Source organism: Suricata suricatta, chromosome 10 (genome assembly GCF_006229205.1).
Source record: "Suricata suricatta isolate VVHF042 chromosome 10, meerkat_22Aug2017_6uvM2_HiC, whole genome shotgun sequence".
NCBI lineage: Eukaryota > Metazoa > Chordata > Mammalia > Carnivora > Herpestidae > Suricata > Suricata suricatta.
Genome location: NC_043709.1, coordinates 118067033 through 118087708, shown reverse-complemented (window position 1 = coordinate 118087708; position 20676 = coordinate 118067033). Strand labels below are relative to the sequence as shown.

At 34.1% G+C, this 20676-nt stretch overlaps 1 protein-coding gene across 1 annotated transcript in view; it reads right to left on the bottom strand.

The window, feature by feature from the left end:
* Window positions 1-597: 597 nt before the first annotated feature.
* The window catches only part of MALRD1 (MAM and LDL receptor class A domain containing 1), a 759741-nt gene continuing 739662 nt past the window's right edge, over window positions 598-20676 (bottom strand). The window contains exons 41-42 of the mRNA XM_029955581.1: window positions 3638-3713; window positions 598-911 (exon numbers count right to left, since the gene is read on the bottom strand). Coding sequence (XP_029811441.1) covers window positions 828-911; window positions 3638-3713 — 160 coding nt within the window. The 3' untranslated portion in view covers window positions 598-827. The remainder of the gene's footprint in view (window positions 912-3637; window positions 3714-20676) is intronic.

Sequence of the window (20676 nt, the reverse complement as noted above, 5' to 3'; positions counted from 1 at the left end):
CAAGGAAAAAATGGGCCCTTTTCTGCCTCTGAGCTTCACTGGGAATACAACAGTGCTGCAGCATGTATAGCTAACACCTCTCCTGTCGGGAAGCTAATTTGAGAACACAGCCAGGAACTGAAACTTGTAAATAACCAGAATCCTTGCTGAAGGCATGGAGGTTTTGCTATAACTAATAAAAAGAGGTGCTCTCCCAATTTCCTGATTTTAGGTACAATAATTACTACATTATTTAGGCTATAGGAGTAGGGATTTTCTGTTTCTTGCAGTCCAAAGCTTCATAACTCATATATTTTAGTATTATTTTTATGTGTATATTAAGATAGGTGTTAAATAATTATTTGAATAAAGGCAAGTTTAGGATGATAACTTCACATTTTCAAGATGCAGAAGTATCTTTTACTCATGCTTATATGGATTAGGATTACCATGATCTGTCCATTCCTGCTAGCTTATGTGCTAAATTAGTTTACTTTTTTGTTTCTAAGTTCTGTCTCATATAAATGAGAATTTAAAACATTTAATATTGAGGATATAAAACAATTTGATTTGTGTGTTTTTAAATGACCGTGATAAAATCAAACGAAATCAAGAAAATCAAGTAGAACATTTTATTAAAATAGTCAGATACATAATGAAGATAAGGTTCTGAATCAAATTCCATGAAAGCATTTAATCAGTAAGAACATTTATTTGTAAATATAATTACACTAGTATTCTAAATCCCTTCTATTTTTACTGCTGCATAAGATGAGTTTCCATCAGATTTCGCAGACTAGAACTTTCTATAAACTACATACCCTAGATCATAGTTGATCTTGATGGTACTATTTCAGATGATTAGATATAGTCTCCGGACATCCTGATGTTGTTATGCCATATAGTGGATTTGAGAAGGAGTATACAGAACTCTAAAGAAAAACAGGTTGAAAAGGGTAGGATTTTAGGCATTAAAATAAGACTTCTTTCTCAGTCATGCAGAATGCAGTGAGCATTCCTGACTCTCCCCCTAGTACCTTTAGTCCACACTGCCTGCACTATTGACAGGCCTAACGTTGGCATGTGTCTAAGGCCATTGGGGCATAGAAGTCACTGCCTTATCCTCACATCTGGTGAGATGGAGTGCAGTGGCCAGAATCTTGAGTGCCTCTTTCTATGGTGCTGGGTTCTCAAAGCCTGCTGTATTGGTCACAGTTAAAACAAAAAATACAAAACCACCAACACCACCACCACCAACAACAAAAATAAGCTTTTAGTTGAAAGAGTTATTGTTTATGGAATATATTAGGAAATCTAAAATGTGGAAAGTTTTTTAGGACAGACACCTTGGTTTCTTCAACAAATAAATCACAAAGAAGACATGAGAGAGAAAGTGGAAGAAAGTGGAACCTAGAGGTTAAGCGTCTTAGGAAATATGTCTGTCAATTTGGATATATATACCATATATTTATTCTGATTTTAAAAATACAGCAACAAAAACAGTTGAACACTGATTGAATATTTGATGGTATCAAGGAATTATTATTAAATTTGCAGCTATGATACTGTGGTCAAGTTTTTTTTTTAAAGTCTTTATCCCTTAATATACAACTGAAATCTTTACATGTGAAATTAAACGATATCTGGGATTTGCTTAAAAATACTCTGGTTGACACCAGGAGAACCCTAATGTAAACTATGGACTCTGGATAATATGTAGATACAGATTTGTCAGTGTAACCAACGTACCACCTCTGGTGCAGGACGTTGATAATGGGGGAGGCCATGTGTGGGGGGGGGAGGGGCTATATGAGAACTCTGTGTGCCCTCTGCTCACTTTTACTAGGACCTAAAACAGCTCTAAACAAAAAAAAAAGTCTTAAGGAAAAAATAAATAAGCAAACCACCATCACCACTCTAGTGTGTAGTGGGACTGGGTGGCAGTAGAGGTGAAACAAAATGACCATGGATGACAGTTATTGAAGTTGGGTGATGGAAATACAGAAGTTCATTATACTGCTCTCTCTGTATCAGGATATGAGAATTTTCTCTGAGTTTTTAGAAGAGTATTTTAGAAAAGTCAATTTCATTGTTACAAAGTCAGGGAAGGTACATTTGGTTTAAAATAAAGTTATTTCTGAAACAACAGAAATCAAAGCAGCAACAAAGTTCAAGCTTGAACTGTGACAGAATTTCTTCTCTAGCCATTCTTATTGGAAAGGAAAAAAATGTGAAAGAGGAATTATTTTTTTATTAGGATAGCAAAAAGGAAGTTATTTCCAGTCTTCTCTAGAGTCATTGACTGCACTGTCATATGCATACATAATAGAAAGAGTCTTGAAAGCACCTTGAAAGGTTGGTCTTTGACATGAACCCCCACCCGTGTGCCACAGAAACCATTTCTCAGTAGAAAGAAAAAGATGTATAACACTTTCCTAGCAGCTTTTTAATTACTAAAAATTTATGAGATACTAAAATAAAAATGCTAAATTTAAAGACTACCATTTTATTTCTTACATCATTTATATCTTTCAGATACTAAATGTTAAAGATTAAAAAAATAAATTTTTATCCTTTACTAAAAATGAAGTAAGTGTACGTTACATCTATCTATTTTGTCAGGAAGATAAATTACATTAGGCCTCTTAAATATCCATTGTAGGGGGCTATATCTTAATTATTACTGCGTCATGATTGATTTGACATATCATTCAAATTAATTCTCTCTGTGATCTGGGAAATACCTTCTCATTTTCATTCCTTCCAAAACAATACTAAAAGTATGTATGACATCATTATTAAAACACACAAAAGAGTCAATGTTATGTTAGCCTTTAGCCATATTAACCAAGTCTCCAAAACTACTAGGAAACTGTCTGATCTGGCACCTTGTTACTGATTCCAGTAATGGTAATAACTATTCATGGCCTATTTTCATTTAAAAATAATGGGGGCGGGGAATTAACACTTTAGTTTTGTATATGCTCACTTTGACAAGAGAATGAATCAGATATATTTCTAAAATGGGATTAAGAAGGTTTTCATAGATAAGTGATATGTCAGGCTAATCCTACTTTATACCCAAATGAATGCTCATATTATCTACTTAAAGAGATGAGAAAGATTTTACTTCTTATTTTCTCTCCAGACTACTTCTTATTGCACTAAATAAGGAATAGCCCTAAAAAGGTTCAAGAAAGATGTAATATACTTTAATTTCTCCTTTAGTCTTCTGAGTTATCAGGTAATAGCCTTTTACTGCTCACACCTAAATTTAAAGAGCACAGAATGCTTATCCTCCCTTTTGTCTCTGGGAATAGAATAAAAAGGACAGTCAATGAAGAGTTACTATGGGTAGCTGACTAATACTCTGGGTTATACTGATATTTTCCAGATTTGTCAGCTCTCTTTGAGTATGAACAGTGACCACAAAGCCACTTAACAGTGAACTGACTTTACAAGCAGATTCAATCTGTTCTGAAATGGAAAATTCTCACTGTGCATTTAGAGAGACTGAAATTCCTTTCCATTTCCAATGAAATGACTCTGCTAAACCACTCCTCTTAGCCATTATGTGGAAACATGTCCAAACAACACTCTGTGCGCACGTGTGTGTGTTTCTGCTTCTGAAACAATACAGTTCACCATTACCACTTACCTCTGTTTTCTCTGGATTCTTCCAGTTCCCATAAACCAGATTAACAAATACTGGATTAACACTTCCTTTAGCTTTCCTTAAAGCATACAGGGCCATTTAAAAAAAAAAAAAGTAAGTATTAAATGTAGCACAGTTCTTTTTCAGTTTATTATCTGGTAGACATCTTTGAGAGACACATTGTCTAGCCAGCATACTTATTTTTATGAATGTATTACTATAAGTAAAGTTCTTTTTTTCTTTTTTGTTTTTTAAAGACACCAAGGCAACCACATTCTTGAAAGCAAATGTAATTTGAACTCTGGATATTTAGATCCAATAAACAAAGGCAAGTAAAACGTGGCATAAATTGGTCTTAAAAATTGATTTCTTAAAAGGCTACTCAAGTGGGGTGCCTGGGTACTCAGTCGGTTAAGCATCCAACTTTGGGTCAGGTAATGATCTCGTCGTTCGTGGGTTCAAGCCCCACGTTGGGTTCTGTGCCGACAGCTCAGAGCCTGGAGCCTGTTTCAGATTCTATGTCTTCCTCTCTTTCTCTGCCTCCCCCACTCGTGCTCTGTCTCTGTCTCCAAAATTATTTAAAAAAATATTTTAAAATGCTCCTCAAATAATACAAAGGATACATTTAAGCGGACTGCCTATACAGAAAGGCCACCTCAGACTTCAAAAGTATCAAACCACCAAATCCTGAGGACTGTTTTTTATGACCGTGTCTGTCACAAAGATCTATAGCAATGAATCCGTCTTTGACATTTTAAACAGCAAATTGACATATGAGTGTTTTTTGAATTTTTTAATGTTTATTCATTTTTGAGAGGCAGAGAGAAAGCATAGCAGGGGTGTTTCAGAGAGAGAGGGAGACAGAATCAGAAGCAGCTCCAGGTTCTGAGCTGTCAGCACAGAGCCCGATGCAGGGCTTGACCCACCAGCCATGGGATCATGACCTGGGCTGAAGCTGGACACTTAACTGACTAAGCCACCTGGGGGCCCAAAAGATGAGTGTTTTGAAGAGTTTTTAATGTTAGTGTTTTCTTTAATGAATCATAAAGACATATGTGTGTGATAATATCCTTAATAATCTCCCATACTGGCCTAGATCTACTTAATTTACTCTGATTAGTTGGACTCCTAAATGATCACTTTCTTTTTATTCGAGTAAATAGACTTATTGGAAGACAACAGGCCCTGGAATAGTTGGTCACAACTGATGAATGAAAATGTTCAAGACAGGAACAAAAAATATAACCAGATAACTAAATATACTCCATTAAGGATTTCTGGAAAGATCCCATACATAGCGCGCGCGCACACACACACACACACACACACACACACCCTCACACACAAACAAAATGGAGAATGGAAGACCAAGTGTGGGGTAATTGCCAGTGTCTTGAGGGCAGCCAGGAGGAAAAAGAAAACATATGCATATATATGAATATTTTATTATATATGAAGTTATTATTGTATATGATTGTATTATATGTGATTATATAATATATATTATTATATATGTGAATATTTTTGCCTAATCAGGGTATAATGACAGTAAGGTTGTCAATAATATACCTCTAAATCCTAAGGTAAAAGGTTATAAAGAGGAAACTCTTGCTCATCTGTTTTTTCAAAAGAAATTATTGGAGTTATGACCTCTTATTGTCATTTTCCAAACCACATAATCCTCTTTTAAGAAATAACAATATCAGTGAGTCCAACATCCTAATCTAGGTAATAGTGTTTTGCTGCCAGTACTTCCTGTGAATTCAATCCTCAAAGCTTTGTAATTTCCACTATTTCTATACAATTGGCTTAAATATTCAGTAGCTTAGCCAGTTCACACTGATTGAATCTGTGGGTATCAGTGCATAGGGATATATATAACAGCTATATTTGTGGGTTATTATTTGGAAAATAATCATAGATACACTTTTAAATAATGAGGAAACAAGTATCTGTTAATTCCTTAACTATCTTCACTACAAGTGAATACTTATATGAGTTGCTACAGATAGGTTGAATAAGTGGTATTTGATTCTTTGCCTTTCCTTCCTCTAAGACTAGTCAGTCAATTTAAAGCTCTCAAGAGTAGTAAGCTCAATAAATGATGTAGTTAGGCACAGACCTCAGCAGGGCTGTTTTTGGAGTTGAGACTGGCTAGGGAGTTGATGCCAAAATGCCAAAACAAAGGCTGGCACAGGAGAGAGAGAACATGGAGGTAGGGAGTAACAAAACAAAATGGAAATTAGGAACTAGATAAAGATCAGACAATGGCAGACACAGCTCAGAAAAAATTAATCTCAGCTGAAATCAGGCATGGAATCAGGAAGCAAAAGGAAATCTAAACCATAGGGCTAGACAGGACAGATGGTCTAAAGGCCCGGCAGACAACCAAGAACTGAAGGGATAGGCTTGGCAGTCAATTTGGATAGAAGTGAGGTACAAGCAACACAAAGGATCTTGATGTGAGACAATTATTTTTGGCTTTGCTGGGACCCCAGATGACCTAAACCAAGATTGGTAGAGAGAAGCAGGTAAATTGATCAATCTTCCAGTCCTGTTAAATTCAGCTAAATCTGAAAGAACTTTAAGTTTTAACTAATTTTCTCTTAAAATGACAAAAGCAAAACTATAGGTGTCTAGCCTCTGGGAATTGGGTGACCACAAAGCAAAAAGGGTGAAACTTAAGGATGTGAAGCTGTAGTAAAAAAGCAAAGGGTCACAGTATGAGTAGTGTGTGAGCAATGATAAATTCTTCCTACTTTACATTATGTTTATTAGCAAGCACAAACTACTACTATTTTTCCCACATCAAAGCTGTGTCTCCCAATATTAGGAACCTCTGAATTGTTAGGCTTAATCCTTAATGTCTTTCTTGTTCATAGGGCAAAATATTACCCATCATCCACAGATAGTTCCATGAAGTAAATTTCTATGGCAACTCCATACATTTACCAATTCAAGTACTCTAATTTTCCATCTATATCAATTATATATGTTTGATATTCAAACATAATTTTGCTTAAAATGATAGATTCTTATATGAGGAAAAGAAAATGCTTGATTATGAAGTATTCTGCCATTTCTAACATCTGGGGTCCCAGCAAAGCCAAAAATAATTGTCTCACATCATAGTATAATGATAAACCTTTATTAGGCTAAAATATTTTACGTTTAACTTACTGTATTTGTCAATAGGCAGATTAGGTTTCAGAGAATCTCACTACCTTCAGGAATCAGCAAGGAATTGACTTAGAAGTTGGGAATAGAGAGAAAAGTTAGCATGGATCCCGTGGTTTTTCATCTATAACTTAACCTTTCATTCACTTAAATTATTATTAAGCTTCTGCTGTATCCAGTATGTTACAGACACTGTTTAAGGTGGCATTTTGAATGGGCTAAAGAGAGAGATGTCAGTGCAGAACTAGATAATTCTGATGGAAATTTCCAATTTAAATTTAGTGAGCATATGTATAACTCTAAAGGAATTCCCTTCATGGCTTATTAACTAACAAAATTGTTTTAGTGTTGATTAAAAACATGTAAGTATTGGGGCACCTGGGTAGCTCAGTTGTTTATGTGTCTGACTTCAGCTCAGGTCATGCAGTTCATGGGTTCAAGCCCCACATTGGGCTCTGTGTTCACAGCTCAGAGCCTGGAGCCTGCTTCAGATTGTCTCCCTCTTTCACTGCCCTGCCTCCGCTCACTTTCTGTCTCTCTCAAAAATAAGAATAAACATTAAAAATTTTAAAAAAAAACAGGAAAGTGTTCATAATATGTACCTGAAATTATTGTAAATGGGCAGTAAAGTAAAACTAAAATAAAACAAAAACTCATTGATGTTACATTCATTAAACATGACTTTGAGGTAAATGTTTATTATATGTATATATTAACAGCTTTATTAAATTATTCATACACCATAAAATGTTTATTAACATTTTATAATTTTGAATACTGTGGTATGTGTATGTGTGTGTGATGTATATATACGTATATGTATACATTATATTATATTCACAGTGTTTATTATATTCACAGTGTTACACAATCATCACTTCTACTTAACAAAATGTTTGCATTACCAGAAATAGAAATTCTGTAACCATTAAACCTTAACTTTCCATTCTCCTTCTCCTCCAGCCCCTTTTCCTCCTTTACCCCCGATTTACTTTGTCTCTGTTAATTTGCCTCTTCTAGGTACTTTGCATAAATAGGATCATATGATAGTTATCTTTTTGTGTCTGGCTTATTTCACTTAGTATAATGTTTTCAAGATTCACCCATATTGTAGCATGTATATGAACTTAAGTGATTTTTATGGCTGAAAAATACTCCATTGTGTGCATATGTTGTACTTTGTGTACTCATTCATCTGAGAATAGACACGAGTTGTTTTCACCTTTTGGTTATCATGAGTAAAGTTACAAATGTTGAAACAAAGGTGTCTGAGTCCCCACGTAAGTTATATATCTTACTTGCCATTTGTATATCTTTACTGAAGAAATGTCTATAAAAGTGTGTTTCTTTGAATCAGGTTTTTCTCTGTTGTAGAGTTGTAGAAGTTTATATATATCCTGGATATTAAACTCTTATCAGATGTATGATTTCAAATATTTTCTTCTGTAGGTTGTCCCTTGACTTTCTGGATAATGTCCTTTGATAAGTGAAAGCTTAGGGTGAATTCCAGTGTATCTTTTTTTGTTTCTTGGACTTTTGGTAACATACTTAAGAATGCATTGCTATCTTGTCATATGTCTGTTAGTCATCTGTATGCCTTCTTAGAAAAAATGTCTATTCATGTCCTCTGCCCATTTTTTAATTGGATTTATTTTTGGATGTTGAATAAGTTCTTTATATATTTTGGATATTAACCCCTTGTCATGTTATATTATTTGCAAACATCTTCCCCATTCAGTAGGCTGTTTGTTTTGTTTTGTTGATGGTTTCCTTCACGATGCAAAAAGCTTTTTATTTTGGCATGGCCTCAACTTAATTTTGTTTTTGTTTCCATTGCTGGAGGAGACAGATCTATAAAAATGTTTCCATGGCTAATGTCAAAGAAATTACTGCCTATGTTTTCTTCTGGGACTTTTATGTTTTCAGGTCTCTATCACATAATCAGGGAAATGCAGATTAAAACCACAATGAGATAATACCTCACACTTGTCATGATGGCTGAAATTAAAAAAAAGAAAACTACAAATAGCAATTGCAGGAAAGGATGTGGAGAAAAAGGTAACTTTGTACACTCCTGATGAGAATGAAGATTGGCACAACCACTGTGAGAAAACAGTATGGATGTTCCTGAAAACACTAACAAAAAAATAATAATAATGGAATTATTATGTGATCCAGTAATTGAACTACTGGGTATTTACCCAAAGAAAAAACACTAATTCAAAAAGATACATGCACCCTATGTTTATCACAGCATAATTTATAATAGCCAAGATATGGAAGCTACACAGGTGTCCATCCATAGATGAATAAAGAAGTAATATGTGTGTGTGTTATACAGACACACAGATACACACATATTGGAATGACTCAGCCATAAAAAAGAATGAAATCTTAAAAAAAAAAAAAGATGAAATCTTGTTATTTGTAACCACGTGGGACCAAAAAGTATAAGGCTAAGTGAAATAAGTTAGACAAAGAGTAATACCATTGATTACTCATATGTGGAATTTAAGGAAAAATAAAAACAAATGAAAAAAAAGACCAACCCCCCTCAGAAAAAAGAGTTTTAAATGCAGAGAAAAAACTGGTAGTTACCAGAGGGGAGGTGGATAAGGGGAAGATAAAAGGATAATAAGAGTATGCTTATCTTGGTGAACACTGAGAAATGCATAGAATTCTTGAATCATTATGTTGTATATCTGAAACTAATATAGCACTGTGTTCACATACTTCAATGAATGAATTAATAAATAAAAAAATAACACTGCTAAATAGCAGGTCTTGAAGATTCGCTCCTACATAGTTTTCTAAATATTTTATGGTTTTAGCTCTTATGTTTAGGTCTTATATCCATTTTGTGTTAAAATTTTCGTGTGATGTGAGGTAGGGATTTAACTTGATTCTTTTGCGTGTGGAAATCCAGCTGTCCGAGAACCATTTGTTGAATGGAAAACTTAACAAAAATCAGTTGGTACTCTTGCCAGAAGTCACTTGGTCATAGATGTATGGGTTTACATTTGTCTTCTATTTTTAGTCCATTGATCTACACGTATATTCATATGCCGGTACCGCAGTGTTTTGTTTGCTGTAGCTTTGTGGTAAGGCTTGAAATCAGAAAGTGTGAGTTCTCCAACTTTGTCCTTTATCAACACTGTTACGGCTCTTTGATACCCTTACAATTCCACATGAATCTGAGGATCAGTTTTCCATTTTCTGCAAAGGTTGTTGGAGTTTTAGTAGAGATTATGTTGAATCTGTAGATCACTTTGGGTAGCATGGACATCTTGACAGTATTACGTCTTTCTGTGAACTGCAGATGTCTTTTCATTCATTTAGGTTTTCTTTAATTTCTTTTGGTAATGCTTTGCAATTTTAAGTGTAGAAATTTTGCACCTCCCTGGTTATACTCATTTCCAGGTATTTTATTCTTTTAGATGTCATTGTCAATGTGGTTGCTTTCTTAATTTCTTTTTCTGCTTTTTCATTGCTGGTTTAGGAGCACAGCTAACTCTGTATTTGAATTTGTATCTTGCAACATTGTTGAATTAATTTATTTGCTTTAGTAGCTTTTTGTGGATTCTTTAGGATTCTCTGTATCCACATCATTTGTAAATAGAGATTGGTATATATATATTTCAAATTATTTTGTCTGTGTGTTTAAGTTTCTTATTGATAAATACATTTATCTCTAGCTTCTTGGGGGCTACAAAATCTTTAATAATATAAAACTAAATTGTAATGGTACTGTATAAGGAAGATTATTATGGCAGTGTTTGGGGAGTTTTAGACTAGAGTCTGACTGTTACTTAATGTGACCATATTTGGACTAGATAAGTGAGTAAACCTTTATGTAGGTTTAAAGAAAAGGTGACAGTGAATGTAAGTATCACTCTGAATATTGAAGAATGGCTGTCAGGAAAATGATAGGAAAGAATGACAAGACAGTGCCTAAGTTTCTGTTGAGAAGTCTGTATTTCAAAATGAACATCTGTTTACACACGTCAGAAGTTTATTAATTAGTAATTGTAATCCACTTTTATAATTAGTTTTATTGGGAGTGCGTTATTTTATTTACTAAATTAATTGCCATTTTTGGCTATTATGGGTTGTTTTATTTCTTTTTGTAAACAGCAGACAAGGTTTTCTCTAAGCTGCTAGTTTGTGTGTCTGACAAACGAGTCAGCCTTCTTAGTCCATTCCGCCAAACACCTTAGTCCCCACTATTATCTCATGGGAACAAGGTGTCACAGTTTTCTTCCTCATTTAAAAAAAAGGCTTATAAAATGCGAAGAGGAAAGTGAGCTCAAAACTTTAGTACAAATTACAAAAGTAAAAGGAAATATCACATGAGGACAATGCATGATGATTCCTGTTTCATATAGATGGACTGATTTATAAAACTCATGCTAAAGAGGATGGAGAACTGTAGTCTCTGAAATTGAGGCAATCAGTGCAGCTATCAAGGTGATTTGAAGGAATAAACATAATTTATTTACCAAAAAACGTTGCTGTTCATGTGTATCTGTAGGAATCTGTCTTCATGCTTCCACTAATGAAATTATTTATATATATTGTTTTAAAGTGTTGAAGAATATTCTAAAGTACAAAAAATGATTGTTCTGAGTTAAGTGCCTGAAGGAAAATGATGCTCTACAAAGTGATGACTCATTTCTTAAGATGTTAAAATGATAGCATGTTGATGATGTTGTTTATCTTTTATATTTATTTAAATGTGTCCAGTAATTCTAGGACACATACTATGTACTAAAACATTGTGTTAGTTCCCAGACTTCCAAAATACAGTTCCTGCCTCTAGAACTTTATTTGGAGTGTGGCATTGGCTGGACTTCTATCTCTTGGATAAAGTTACATGTCTGTACAATGCCTACCACAAGTAGGTGCCCAGTAATAGTGGAGTGCTATTCTCTCTACCTTCTTTTCCTATTTTTTTCTTCCTTTTGTCATCTGTATCTTTCTTTTAGATTTCCTGCTTCTTTCTCCTGATCTCAAAGCCTGGGTTCAATGAAGGGTCATTGGGATTAAGGAAAATAATAAGTATCAAATTCGTAATAATAATAAATGTACTTTTAAAAAAATATATACATTTACTAATTTAATAGCTAGTGAGGACCTTTGCAATCATTTTGTTCATGCCTATTTAACAAATAGGGCAAGCGAGACTCTTCTCCTACTAAACCACAAGTCTTCTGGTGGATGAAGACCTTGCCTGGATTACTCTTCTTTATCACAGGACCTAATGCAGTAGGAAGCAACTAAATATTCATAGAAAGAATAACTTAATGAATGCATAGAGTCCAAAACACTAATGATGGAACAAAATCCACTAGCCTGCTCTCTATTCTGTTTCCTCATGCCCACTCCCAACAATACCCAGAGAGAAAAGGTAATTATTTTTACTATTGTTATTAGGGAGTTACATTAGTATTTAGCTTTCTGTCCCATGTAGCCCAAGACTTTAAGTAGGCCAAGAGCCTACTTTTGCCCTCTTTGCATTCTTTTTTTCAGTGGATTAAGTGCCAGCCCAGATGAGTAGTTTGGTGGCTTCCCTGAAGATGAGAGGAAAAGAATAGGTGTGGCACTAATGTCTCTTTATAGGACATAGGAACTGAAAAAGTCATATGATTAGGGAAAACACAATTTGGTACAAATAACTCATTTTATAGTATCTGAGAAATACAGGTCTGAGTTCCTCATACACATCTCTAAGAAATGAGAAGTATGAAACACCCATGTATAAATACAAGGATCTTATAATAAAATTTCAGGCTTGAAGTATTTGATTTGCTACTGCTGGGTAAAAATGTTTTCTAACCATAAAAGTACAAGTGACATTTTTTTTAAAAAAAGGATCCATCTCAATTATGAAATACAATCATTTCAGAGGTGGAGATAGAATTCATTTATTCTGGGAATCATGCCTATTACATTAAATTTTGTTCAGTCTGATGAATGGTGAATCTCTAGTGTCCCAGAAGTAAATCTCAATTCTACTCTCCCTGTTTCCACGTCAGTCATTTAAAACTCCTTATTTTGGTTTTTCCAAATGTTCCTAGTCTTAAGACTTTGTTAGTATGCCTCAGCCTCTCTGAGTGTGCTAATCTTTCAGATTAAAGGAAAATATAAAATCTTAATAAAATATTTCTGGGTTCCAACTTTTATTCATCTTTTTTTAACATTTATTATTTTTGAAAGTGAAAGAGAACCTGAGTGGAGGAGGGGCAGACAGAGGGAGACATAGAATCCCAAGCAGGCTCCAGGCTCTGAGCTGGCAGCACAGAGCCCAACATGGGCTTGAACACACGAATCACAAGATCATGACCTGAGCCTAAGTTGGGTGCCTAACCAACTGAGCCACCTGGGCACCCATTATTCATCTATTTTTAATTTAATTAAACACATTTCTCTGTCAAATGATATTTTTAAAGAAATCCTTGTTTCTTAACTTGGGTACCACTAATTTTTTTCTTTGTCCTATTCTGTAGATTAATGAATGATAATTTTTTTTGCTTCCTGATTTTAGATTGATGCACTATGTTTTCTATGCAATTTCCAATGCTGATAATTCATGTATATCATATTTTTTCTTTCTCAAAGCCTTAAACCAGTTTTATTTTATACTTGCTCTCTGTTTACTTCCCGTCCAAATTTTAGCCTGTTTGAATACACTGTTTTTAAGGAGAATTATTACAAAGTATAAAATTTAGACCTTAATTCATTCTTTTTGTAGTAAGGACATATTTTCCTTGCAGTTTGCAAAGATAAGTACAATAGGAGAATGTAAAATAAGAAGTACATAGGAAGTGGAAGAAAGGAATTCTGAGAACTGGAAAATAGTGCCAGAGGTAAGGAGATGGACAATACATGAAATGGATATCATGAGATACAGCTTTGACTTTTAGATTCTTAAATTTAAACAGGACAATCAGTTACATAGGTAGCACTTTGAAAAGGAAACAGATTAGGTACTTAGTAGCACATCTCTAACTCAGGAAAGAAGACATTTATATCTGTATCATCTTAGTGTAATCTAGACTAAAAGAGTAGCAAGTCCCCCACAACATTATTATAGGAGAGGACATGATGGGTTTTAGTAGGTTATTTGATATTTTTCAAAATAATGATACTGAATGCCAAAATGTGCTTCAGTAAAAACTATCTAGGAGAAGTTGGTAGCAAGGACGGGGCTGGATTTTATGGAATCCTTGAAACAAGACAGTGCCTCAGAGAATTTACTTTTGGGGAGCATTTTCATAGGTTTGTATTATTTTTTTTAAAAAAGGTCAGTACTAGATTATTTTTGTAGTAGTTAATTCAGAGCAAACATTAAATTTGTTGTAAGAATCTATAGGTAAAATGAAATCAACATAACATCATGAGTCATTATAAGAATAAATTGAGCCTATTAAATCAACTTTTTTTATTAAAAGTATACTTTTATAAAACACTGCATAATCTGACTACTGCTGAAGAAAAAAAAATCATTTGCCATGAGGTTGGCAAATGGAAGTATTCAGCTATATAATAGACTATTTCTAGCAAGACACTGACTTTTTTTTTTAAGAAGACAAACTAGAAGGGAAATAAAGGAAAAAGAAAAACCAAGCCAATTTTAAAAAATCAGGGATAAATTAGGGGGGAATGTCTATGACCTCAAGTTTTCATTTTCAAGTCTTTAAGGAACAAGCTGAACCAAATGTTTGGGTGAAAAAATTCAGAAAGAATTGGGTTTGCAAACATAACCAGAAATGCCACAAAAAGGAGAGGAAAAGGATTAATCATCTGGGGTCACAAAACCAAACAGCTGGGACACTGAATTTTGCTAAACTCATTCACATGATACAGCAGCTGCCATGTTTTTCTCCTACTCTTTTCAGGCAGGAAATAAATATCACTGACTACAAAGCCTGTCACTGTTTAATGTGATCTTGCTGTAGCAAGTGCCTAAATGGGAACATGCCCAGGAATATGGACACAATTAGTGTGAATAAGCTGACCCGGGTTCCTGCAGCTTAACCTTAAGGAGACCCCATGCTGCCAACGTGAGAGAGTCTCTCCTTGGCTTCTCCTCCTCTGAGTGCATTGTTAGCACATTCACAGCTGCCTCACGTGAACCAGATGCAGAGCTGGGGTTCCTGTGGGAATGTGCTTGACAGCGCACTCTGAAAATCTTTCTTGACCTAGGAAAGTTACTAGGAGTTCGTCGTTAAGAAATAGGAAGACACAGATTTATTCAGAAAGAGGCTCATCACAAATTATTGGTAATAATGAAAAATTAGATACAACTTAAATGTCTCATTGGAAAATGTTTAAATGATGATACATATACTTGAGAGAACTTTAAATAGCTCTTTCAAATAATGTTTTAAAGAATAGTGGTTTAAGGGCAGTGTTTCTCCAAGTGTGGTTTGTGGACTACTAGAGGTCCTAGGGCCTCTTACAGAGGTGTACAAATTCAAAATAATAGTAGTCATAATAATACCATTAGTAAAAGAGTCATTCAAAGTGTGAGCTAGATCCATGAATTTTTATTTAAACAGACTTTTTCACTGTGTTGATACTTGCACTGATGGTGTAAATGCAGTCATGGGTAAAACTGTCAGTGCCTTGGCAGGAAACAAGGAGTGGTACCCAGCTGTATGCTGCATTCTTCACCACCGTATATTCAGAGTAAACTTCTTGAAAAGTCAGATTCATTTCAAAATGACTTTGATGAAGCAACAAAAATGGACTATATTGAATCTCAACTTGTTCATGTAAGTTTTTTTTTAATATTCTGAGAAGTAGGCGTAAAGCACTTTTATGCCATATTAAAGTGCATGTTATCTTGTGGAAAAGCACTGCAAGATTGAGTTGCATGCTGAACTAACTACTTTTTTCATGGAATAACACTTTTATTTAAAAGAATGACTTACAGTGTATGGTTATTCAGACTATGGCATTTGGCAGACATTTTATTACAAAATGAACAAGAAAGGCTTATAATATCAGAGAAAATACCTGATAGTAATCTCTTGGTAATGATGAAATCTGAACTTTCAAATAAAAATTAGAAGTTCAAAAAACTTATATTTTCTATTGTGAGCACAACAGCTTCCCATTATTTTTAAGACTTGTCTGATGAGATTTTATTCTTAAGTTGCATAATGAAATGTTTCAACATTTGACAAGCTACATAACTCACTTAGCAGATAATTTTCTAAATGAAAAATGTGTGATGCTACAGAATCATACATGGGTAAATGATCTATTCCAAGTGCCAGATAGACCAATGAATTTTAATGTAACATGCAAAACCTTTATTGATAGGATTTCAGATTCCACTTTACAGCTACACTTCAAGAAGCTACCACAATGTCAAGTTTTGGCGTAGTAAAAACGATCCATGATTACCTAAAAAGCTATGAAAATAAACCTCCCTTTTATATATAATATAATACATATATATGTAAGATTGGATTTTCTTTATATATTGATCAAAATAATATATTACAGTGCTTTTAATGCAGAAGCAGATATGAAAATTCAATGCCAGCTCCCACTAAAATTTTCTTTTAGTTAGAGTACCTCTGTTCTGCTAAGCATCTGGCTTCAAATACGAGTAAATACTCATTTACATAGCTAACACATACTTTTCTTTCAATAAGATTTTGCTATCTCTTCTAAAAATATTTCCTTTTTTTTATCCTATCAATGTGATGCCATGAAGTCCTACAATTGATAAAGGTAATTTTTCATAAAATGCTGTGTGTATATATATATATGTATATATATATATATATATATATGCATATATACATGTGTGTGTATAATAAGCATTTTATGTATATATAATTTTCAAATAAGTGTTTTTTTCTTAACATGTAGTGGATTTATTTTAAAATGAATTAATGCATATAATTTTTAAATTCTGTTTTTTAAATTTACATCCAAATTAGTATGTAGTGCAACAATGATTTCAGGAGTAGATTCCTTAATGCCCCTTACCCATTTAGCCCATCCCCCCTCCCACAACCCCTCCAGTCACCCTCTGTTTGTTCTCCATATTTAAGAGTCTCTTATGTTTTGTCCGCCTCCCTGATTTTATATTATTTTTGCTTCCCTTCCTTTATGTTCATCTGTTTTTAATACATATAATTTAAAATACTTTTCAAGTTTAATTTTTAATATAAATTTTGATAGCTATAACCCACATAAAATATTTGGGGTTCTCTATTTTTAAAGATGTAAAAGTATCGTGAGAGCAAAATTTTGATAATAAGCAGAATAAGGTATAAAGAAAAAAATCGCAGACAACTTAAATTCCAAGATGCAAGTGTACATACATGTGTTTATGTGTGTTGTGTACATGCTGATAAAAGTTTGGAAGAAGATCCGTCAAACTGGTGACCATATGTATCTCTCGATGTCACATTAAAGATAATGTTATTAAGTTCTTTTTCTGGCACTTTGTTGTATTTCCCAATTTACTTTCATTAAGTCTCTATGTGTTAGAGTCTCGGGGGAGGTGAGCCGGCTTTAGAACCTGCTTGAGCTCTAGGCCACCCTGCCCGGACCCCCGTGAGTCCTGCGCCTACAGGTAAAATCTGCCTTCCTCACCAGCTTTTCCTGACTGCCCTCTTTCAGCATTTCTTCTCAAAGTTTTCTGGTCAGCCTTGCTGCACTACTTAACGTTTTAGGAGGGCTGTGGTTTTTCATAAATCCTAGTTTTGCTTTTAAAGTGCTCTCTTCACTGGCCGGAGCCTTCGCTCGCTCTGGAGTCAGGTAAACTTCTCCTCTTTGTATTCCACTGTGTGTGGTGCATTTCACTGTCAGGACATGTAGTACTTTTTTAATTGGAATGAAATATTTTTCCATGTAAATTGCTCTATATGAAAACTCTTTCTAATTTCCTTATTGAATTCTCTTAGACACATAATCTCTTTGATTGAAACTGATTGCAATGTTGAAGTTAATTATCAGTCTTCATGATTTCCCTTAGCAATCACCTAGCAACTTACTGCTTTTTAAATATTTTTAGACAATTTAAAATTTACAATACTATATGAAAATCTGTCTAGAAAAATTGGACTTACTGTATTATGACTCATGAGTTTCCACAAATTTTTAAAAAATATACTCTATTTTGGGGATGCCTGTGTGGCTCAGTCAGTTAAGTGTCTGACTCTTGGTTTAGGCTCAGGTCTTGATCTCATCACTGTTTGTGGGTTTGAGCCCTGTGCAGGGCTCTGTGCTAACAATGCAGAGCTTGCTTGGTTGGGATTCTCTGTCTCCCTCTCTCTCTGCTCCTCCCCAGGTGTCTCTCTCTCTCAAAATGAATAAATAAGTATATATATATACACTTATAAACACTTATAAACGCTTATATTTATATTTATATATATATATATATAAATGTAAAGCTCCAAAAGAGCTTTAGTCGTATATATTAATACATCCAAAATGGAATATATATTATTATTATGTATAAATATATATACAATTAAAGCTCTTTTGCAGCTGTGAATAAGTTTAGCTTATACTTTAAAAAATAGGAAAAAAACAAAATTGTATTTTCTTGTTTATTTTTAAACAACCTATTTTAAAAACATAATTAGAAATTATAAGCACCAAAACACATAAATTAGTATTCTATAGATTTCTTAAAAATAATCATTTGCTGTTGATTCCCAATAAATTTCCCACCATTTTTTCTTATATTAACTTTGTTTTGTTCACACTAACCATGCTGTTCTCTGTCACAGCTTGTGCTTTTACATAAGTTCTGTCTTTGTGATGTTCTTCCTCCTTTTCATCTGGTGGGTTTCAGTCCATGAATTCAGACTTGACAAATGCAACACACGCTCATGAAATCCTTTTTCAACCTCTACCCCATATTACTCTCACCTCTGAAGCAAAGTGAGCCTCTTTTTACCTATGTTTCTCCATTGCTATGCAGGAAGTGACTGTTGTATGTGCTTAATGTATGCTTCTTGAAGAATTGGTATTATTTGCTTTTCTATATTCCTTTACTAGAGTAAAAATTATTTATTTTTGTATTCCCATCTTTAGCACAGTGCCTACCACAAAATAGGTGCTTAATAAATGTTTGCCCACAAACACATGAATGGATTGCTAAGAGTTTATGATTTATGTGTTTCTTTTTTATAAAGATGAATATAAGCTCATTTTTTACATTCTGTTGTCATTCTGTCTTTTGATTCATTAGTGAGCTAGAAATTTTAACACAGTGAACAGATTGTTGAACTTGTAAAACTATCCCTAAGGATGCTTTAAGGAGAAATTGTATGAAATATGATTGGAAAGAAGAAAAGAATCTCTCAGGAGGATAGCAAAGCAATTATTAAAGAAAAATTATGAAACTGATCCCATCCTCCCCCTCCCAAATTCCCTACCCTTTAGTAAACTCTAATGAAGAAAAACATTTAGTATTCTGATTCTCCAAAGGTGCTGAATGTGTTTGATGCATGCCATGGTAGAGCTGTATGAGTTACTAATAATATACCCCCTTACTTAATTTTTCTGTCTTCCTTTCTTATTGAAACTGTCCTTTCTCATTTAAACAGGTTACCTCTTTCAGGGAGCAACTCTGATTTTCCTACAACACTTTTATCTATTCTCATTTCTTGTACATAAGGAAACAAATGAAAATAATATCTTCTTGCTATGTAAGATTTATAGTAAACAGGGACAAGATGCCGAAAAGGTCTTTAAATCCTGCCCTGGGGACTATTTCTACCAAACAGTCACCAGTATTAGTATGGCAAAATGCCTGTCTTCAGATCATATCATTAGAACATGAGACTGTTATACAGTAGAGTGTTCTTTATAAGTTTTACACAGATTTTATTAGACTACTTGGAGTCTGTGTCCAATGACCATAGATTTGAAATAATTTAGGATAGTTAACAACCACAATATATACAGTTATACCAGTGAAGCTTGCATTATTCAAGACTTGTATTACTCATACATTGCATATAAACTGCTTTTGTTTAGTCAGTATCTTAAATGATCAGGGAATTAGTTGTTTAAAGAATGAGTAGATATTTGGTATAAATAGCAAATGTATTATAAATTCAAATGAAATTTCTAACTTTGCTCCTGTATGAAATATGATTACTTTCTTGAAAAGATTTCATCCATACACTCATTTGGAAATGATTTCTCTAAGAAAATAGAGAGTAATAATATAAATAAAATTGTTAATTAGATTACCAATCAGGTTGATAAGATTAGGTATCAGATACCAGGCAATGTTTTCAGAAACTTCAGGGCAAAATCTTGCATATGGATGGACATCTAAATGAAATGGTCTAGTATGAGGACAGTATTGAAAGCCGACACAATTACTCTTTTAACTAAGTTCAGTTTACTGAAATTCCCAGTCTTTTGGATGCTCAGATTCTTCCATAGGTTTTAAATGCATATACTTGAAGGTTTTTGGTATCCTTTCATGTTTGCCTTTAATATACTAGGATTGGGGCACCTGGGTGGCTCAGTTGGTTGAGTGTCCAGCTTCAGCTCAGGTCATGAGCTCACGGTTCGTGGGTTCCAGCCCTGCATCAGGCTCTGTGCTGACAGCTAGCTCAGAGCCTGGAGCCTGCTTCAGATTCTGTATCTCCCTCTCTTTCTGACCCTCCCCTGCTCGCACTGTCTCTCTCTGTCTCTCAAAAATAAAAGACATAAAAAATTAATATTCAAGGATTTAAGCTTATGATTATGGAATGATTTTGTAGCCCATCATGGGCCTCATTAGTGAGTCTTCCAAGGGTAATACATGTAGGCATCATTTACTATTCCTTTATTTTCTTTCAGCTTCCAAAGAATATGATACAGTTTGG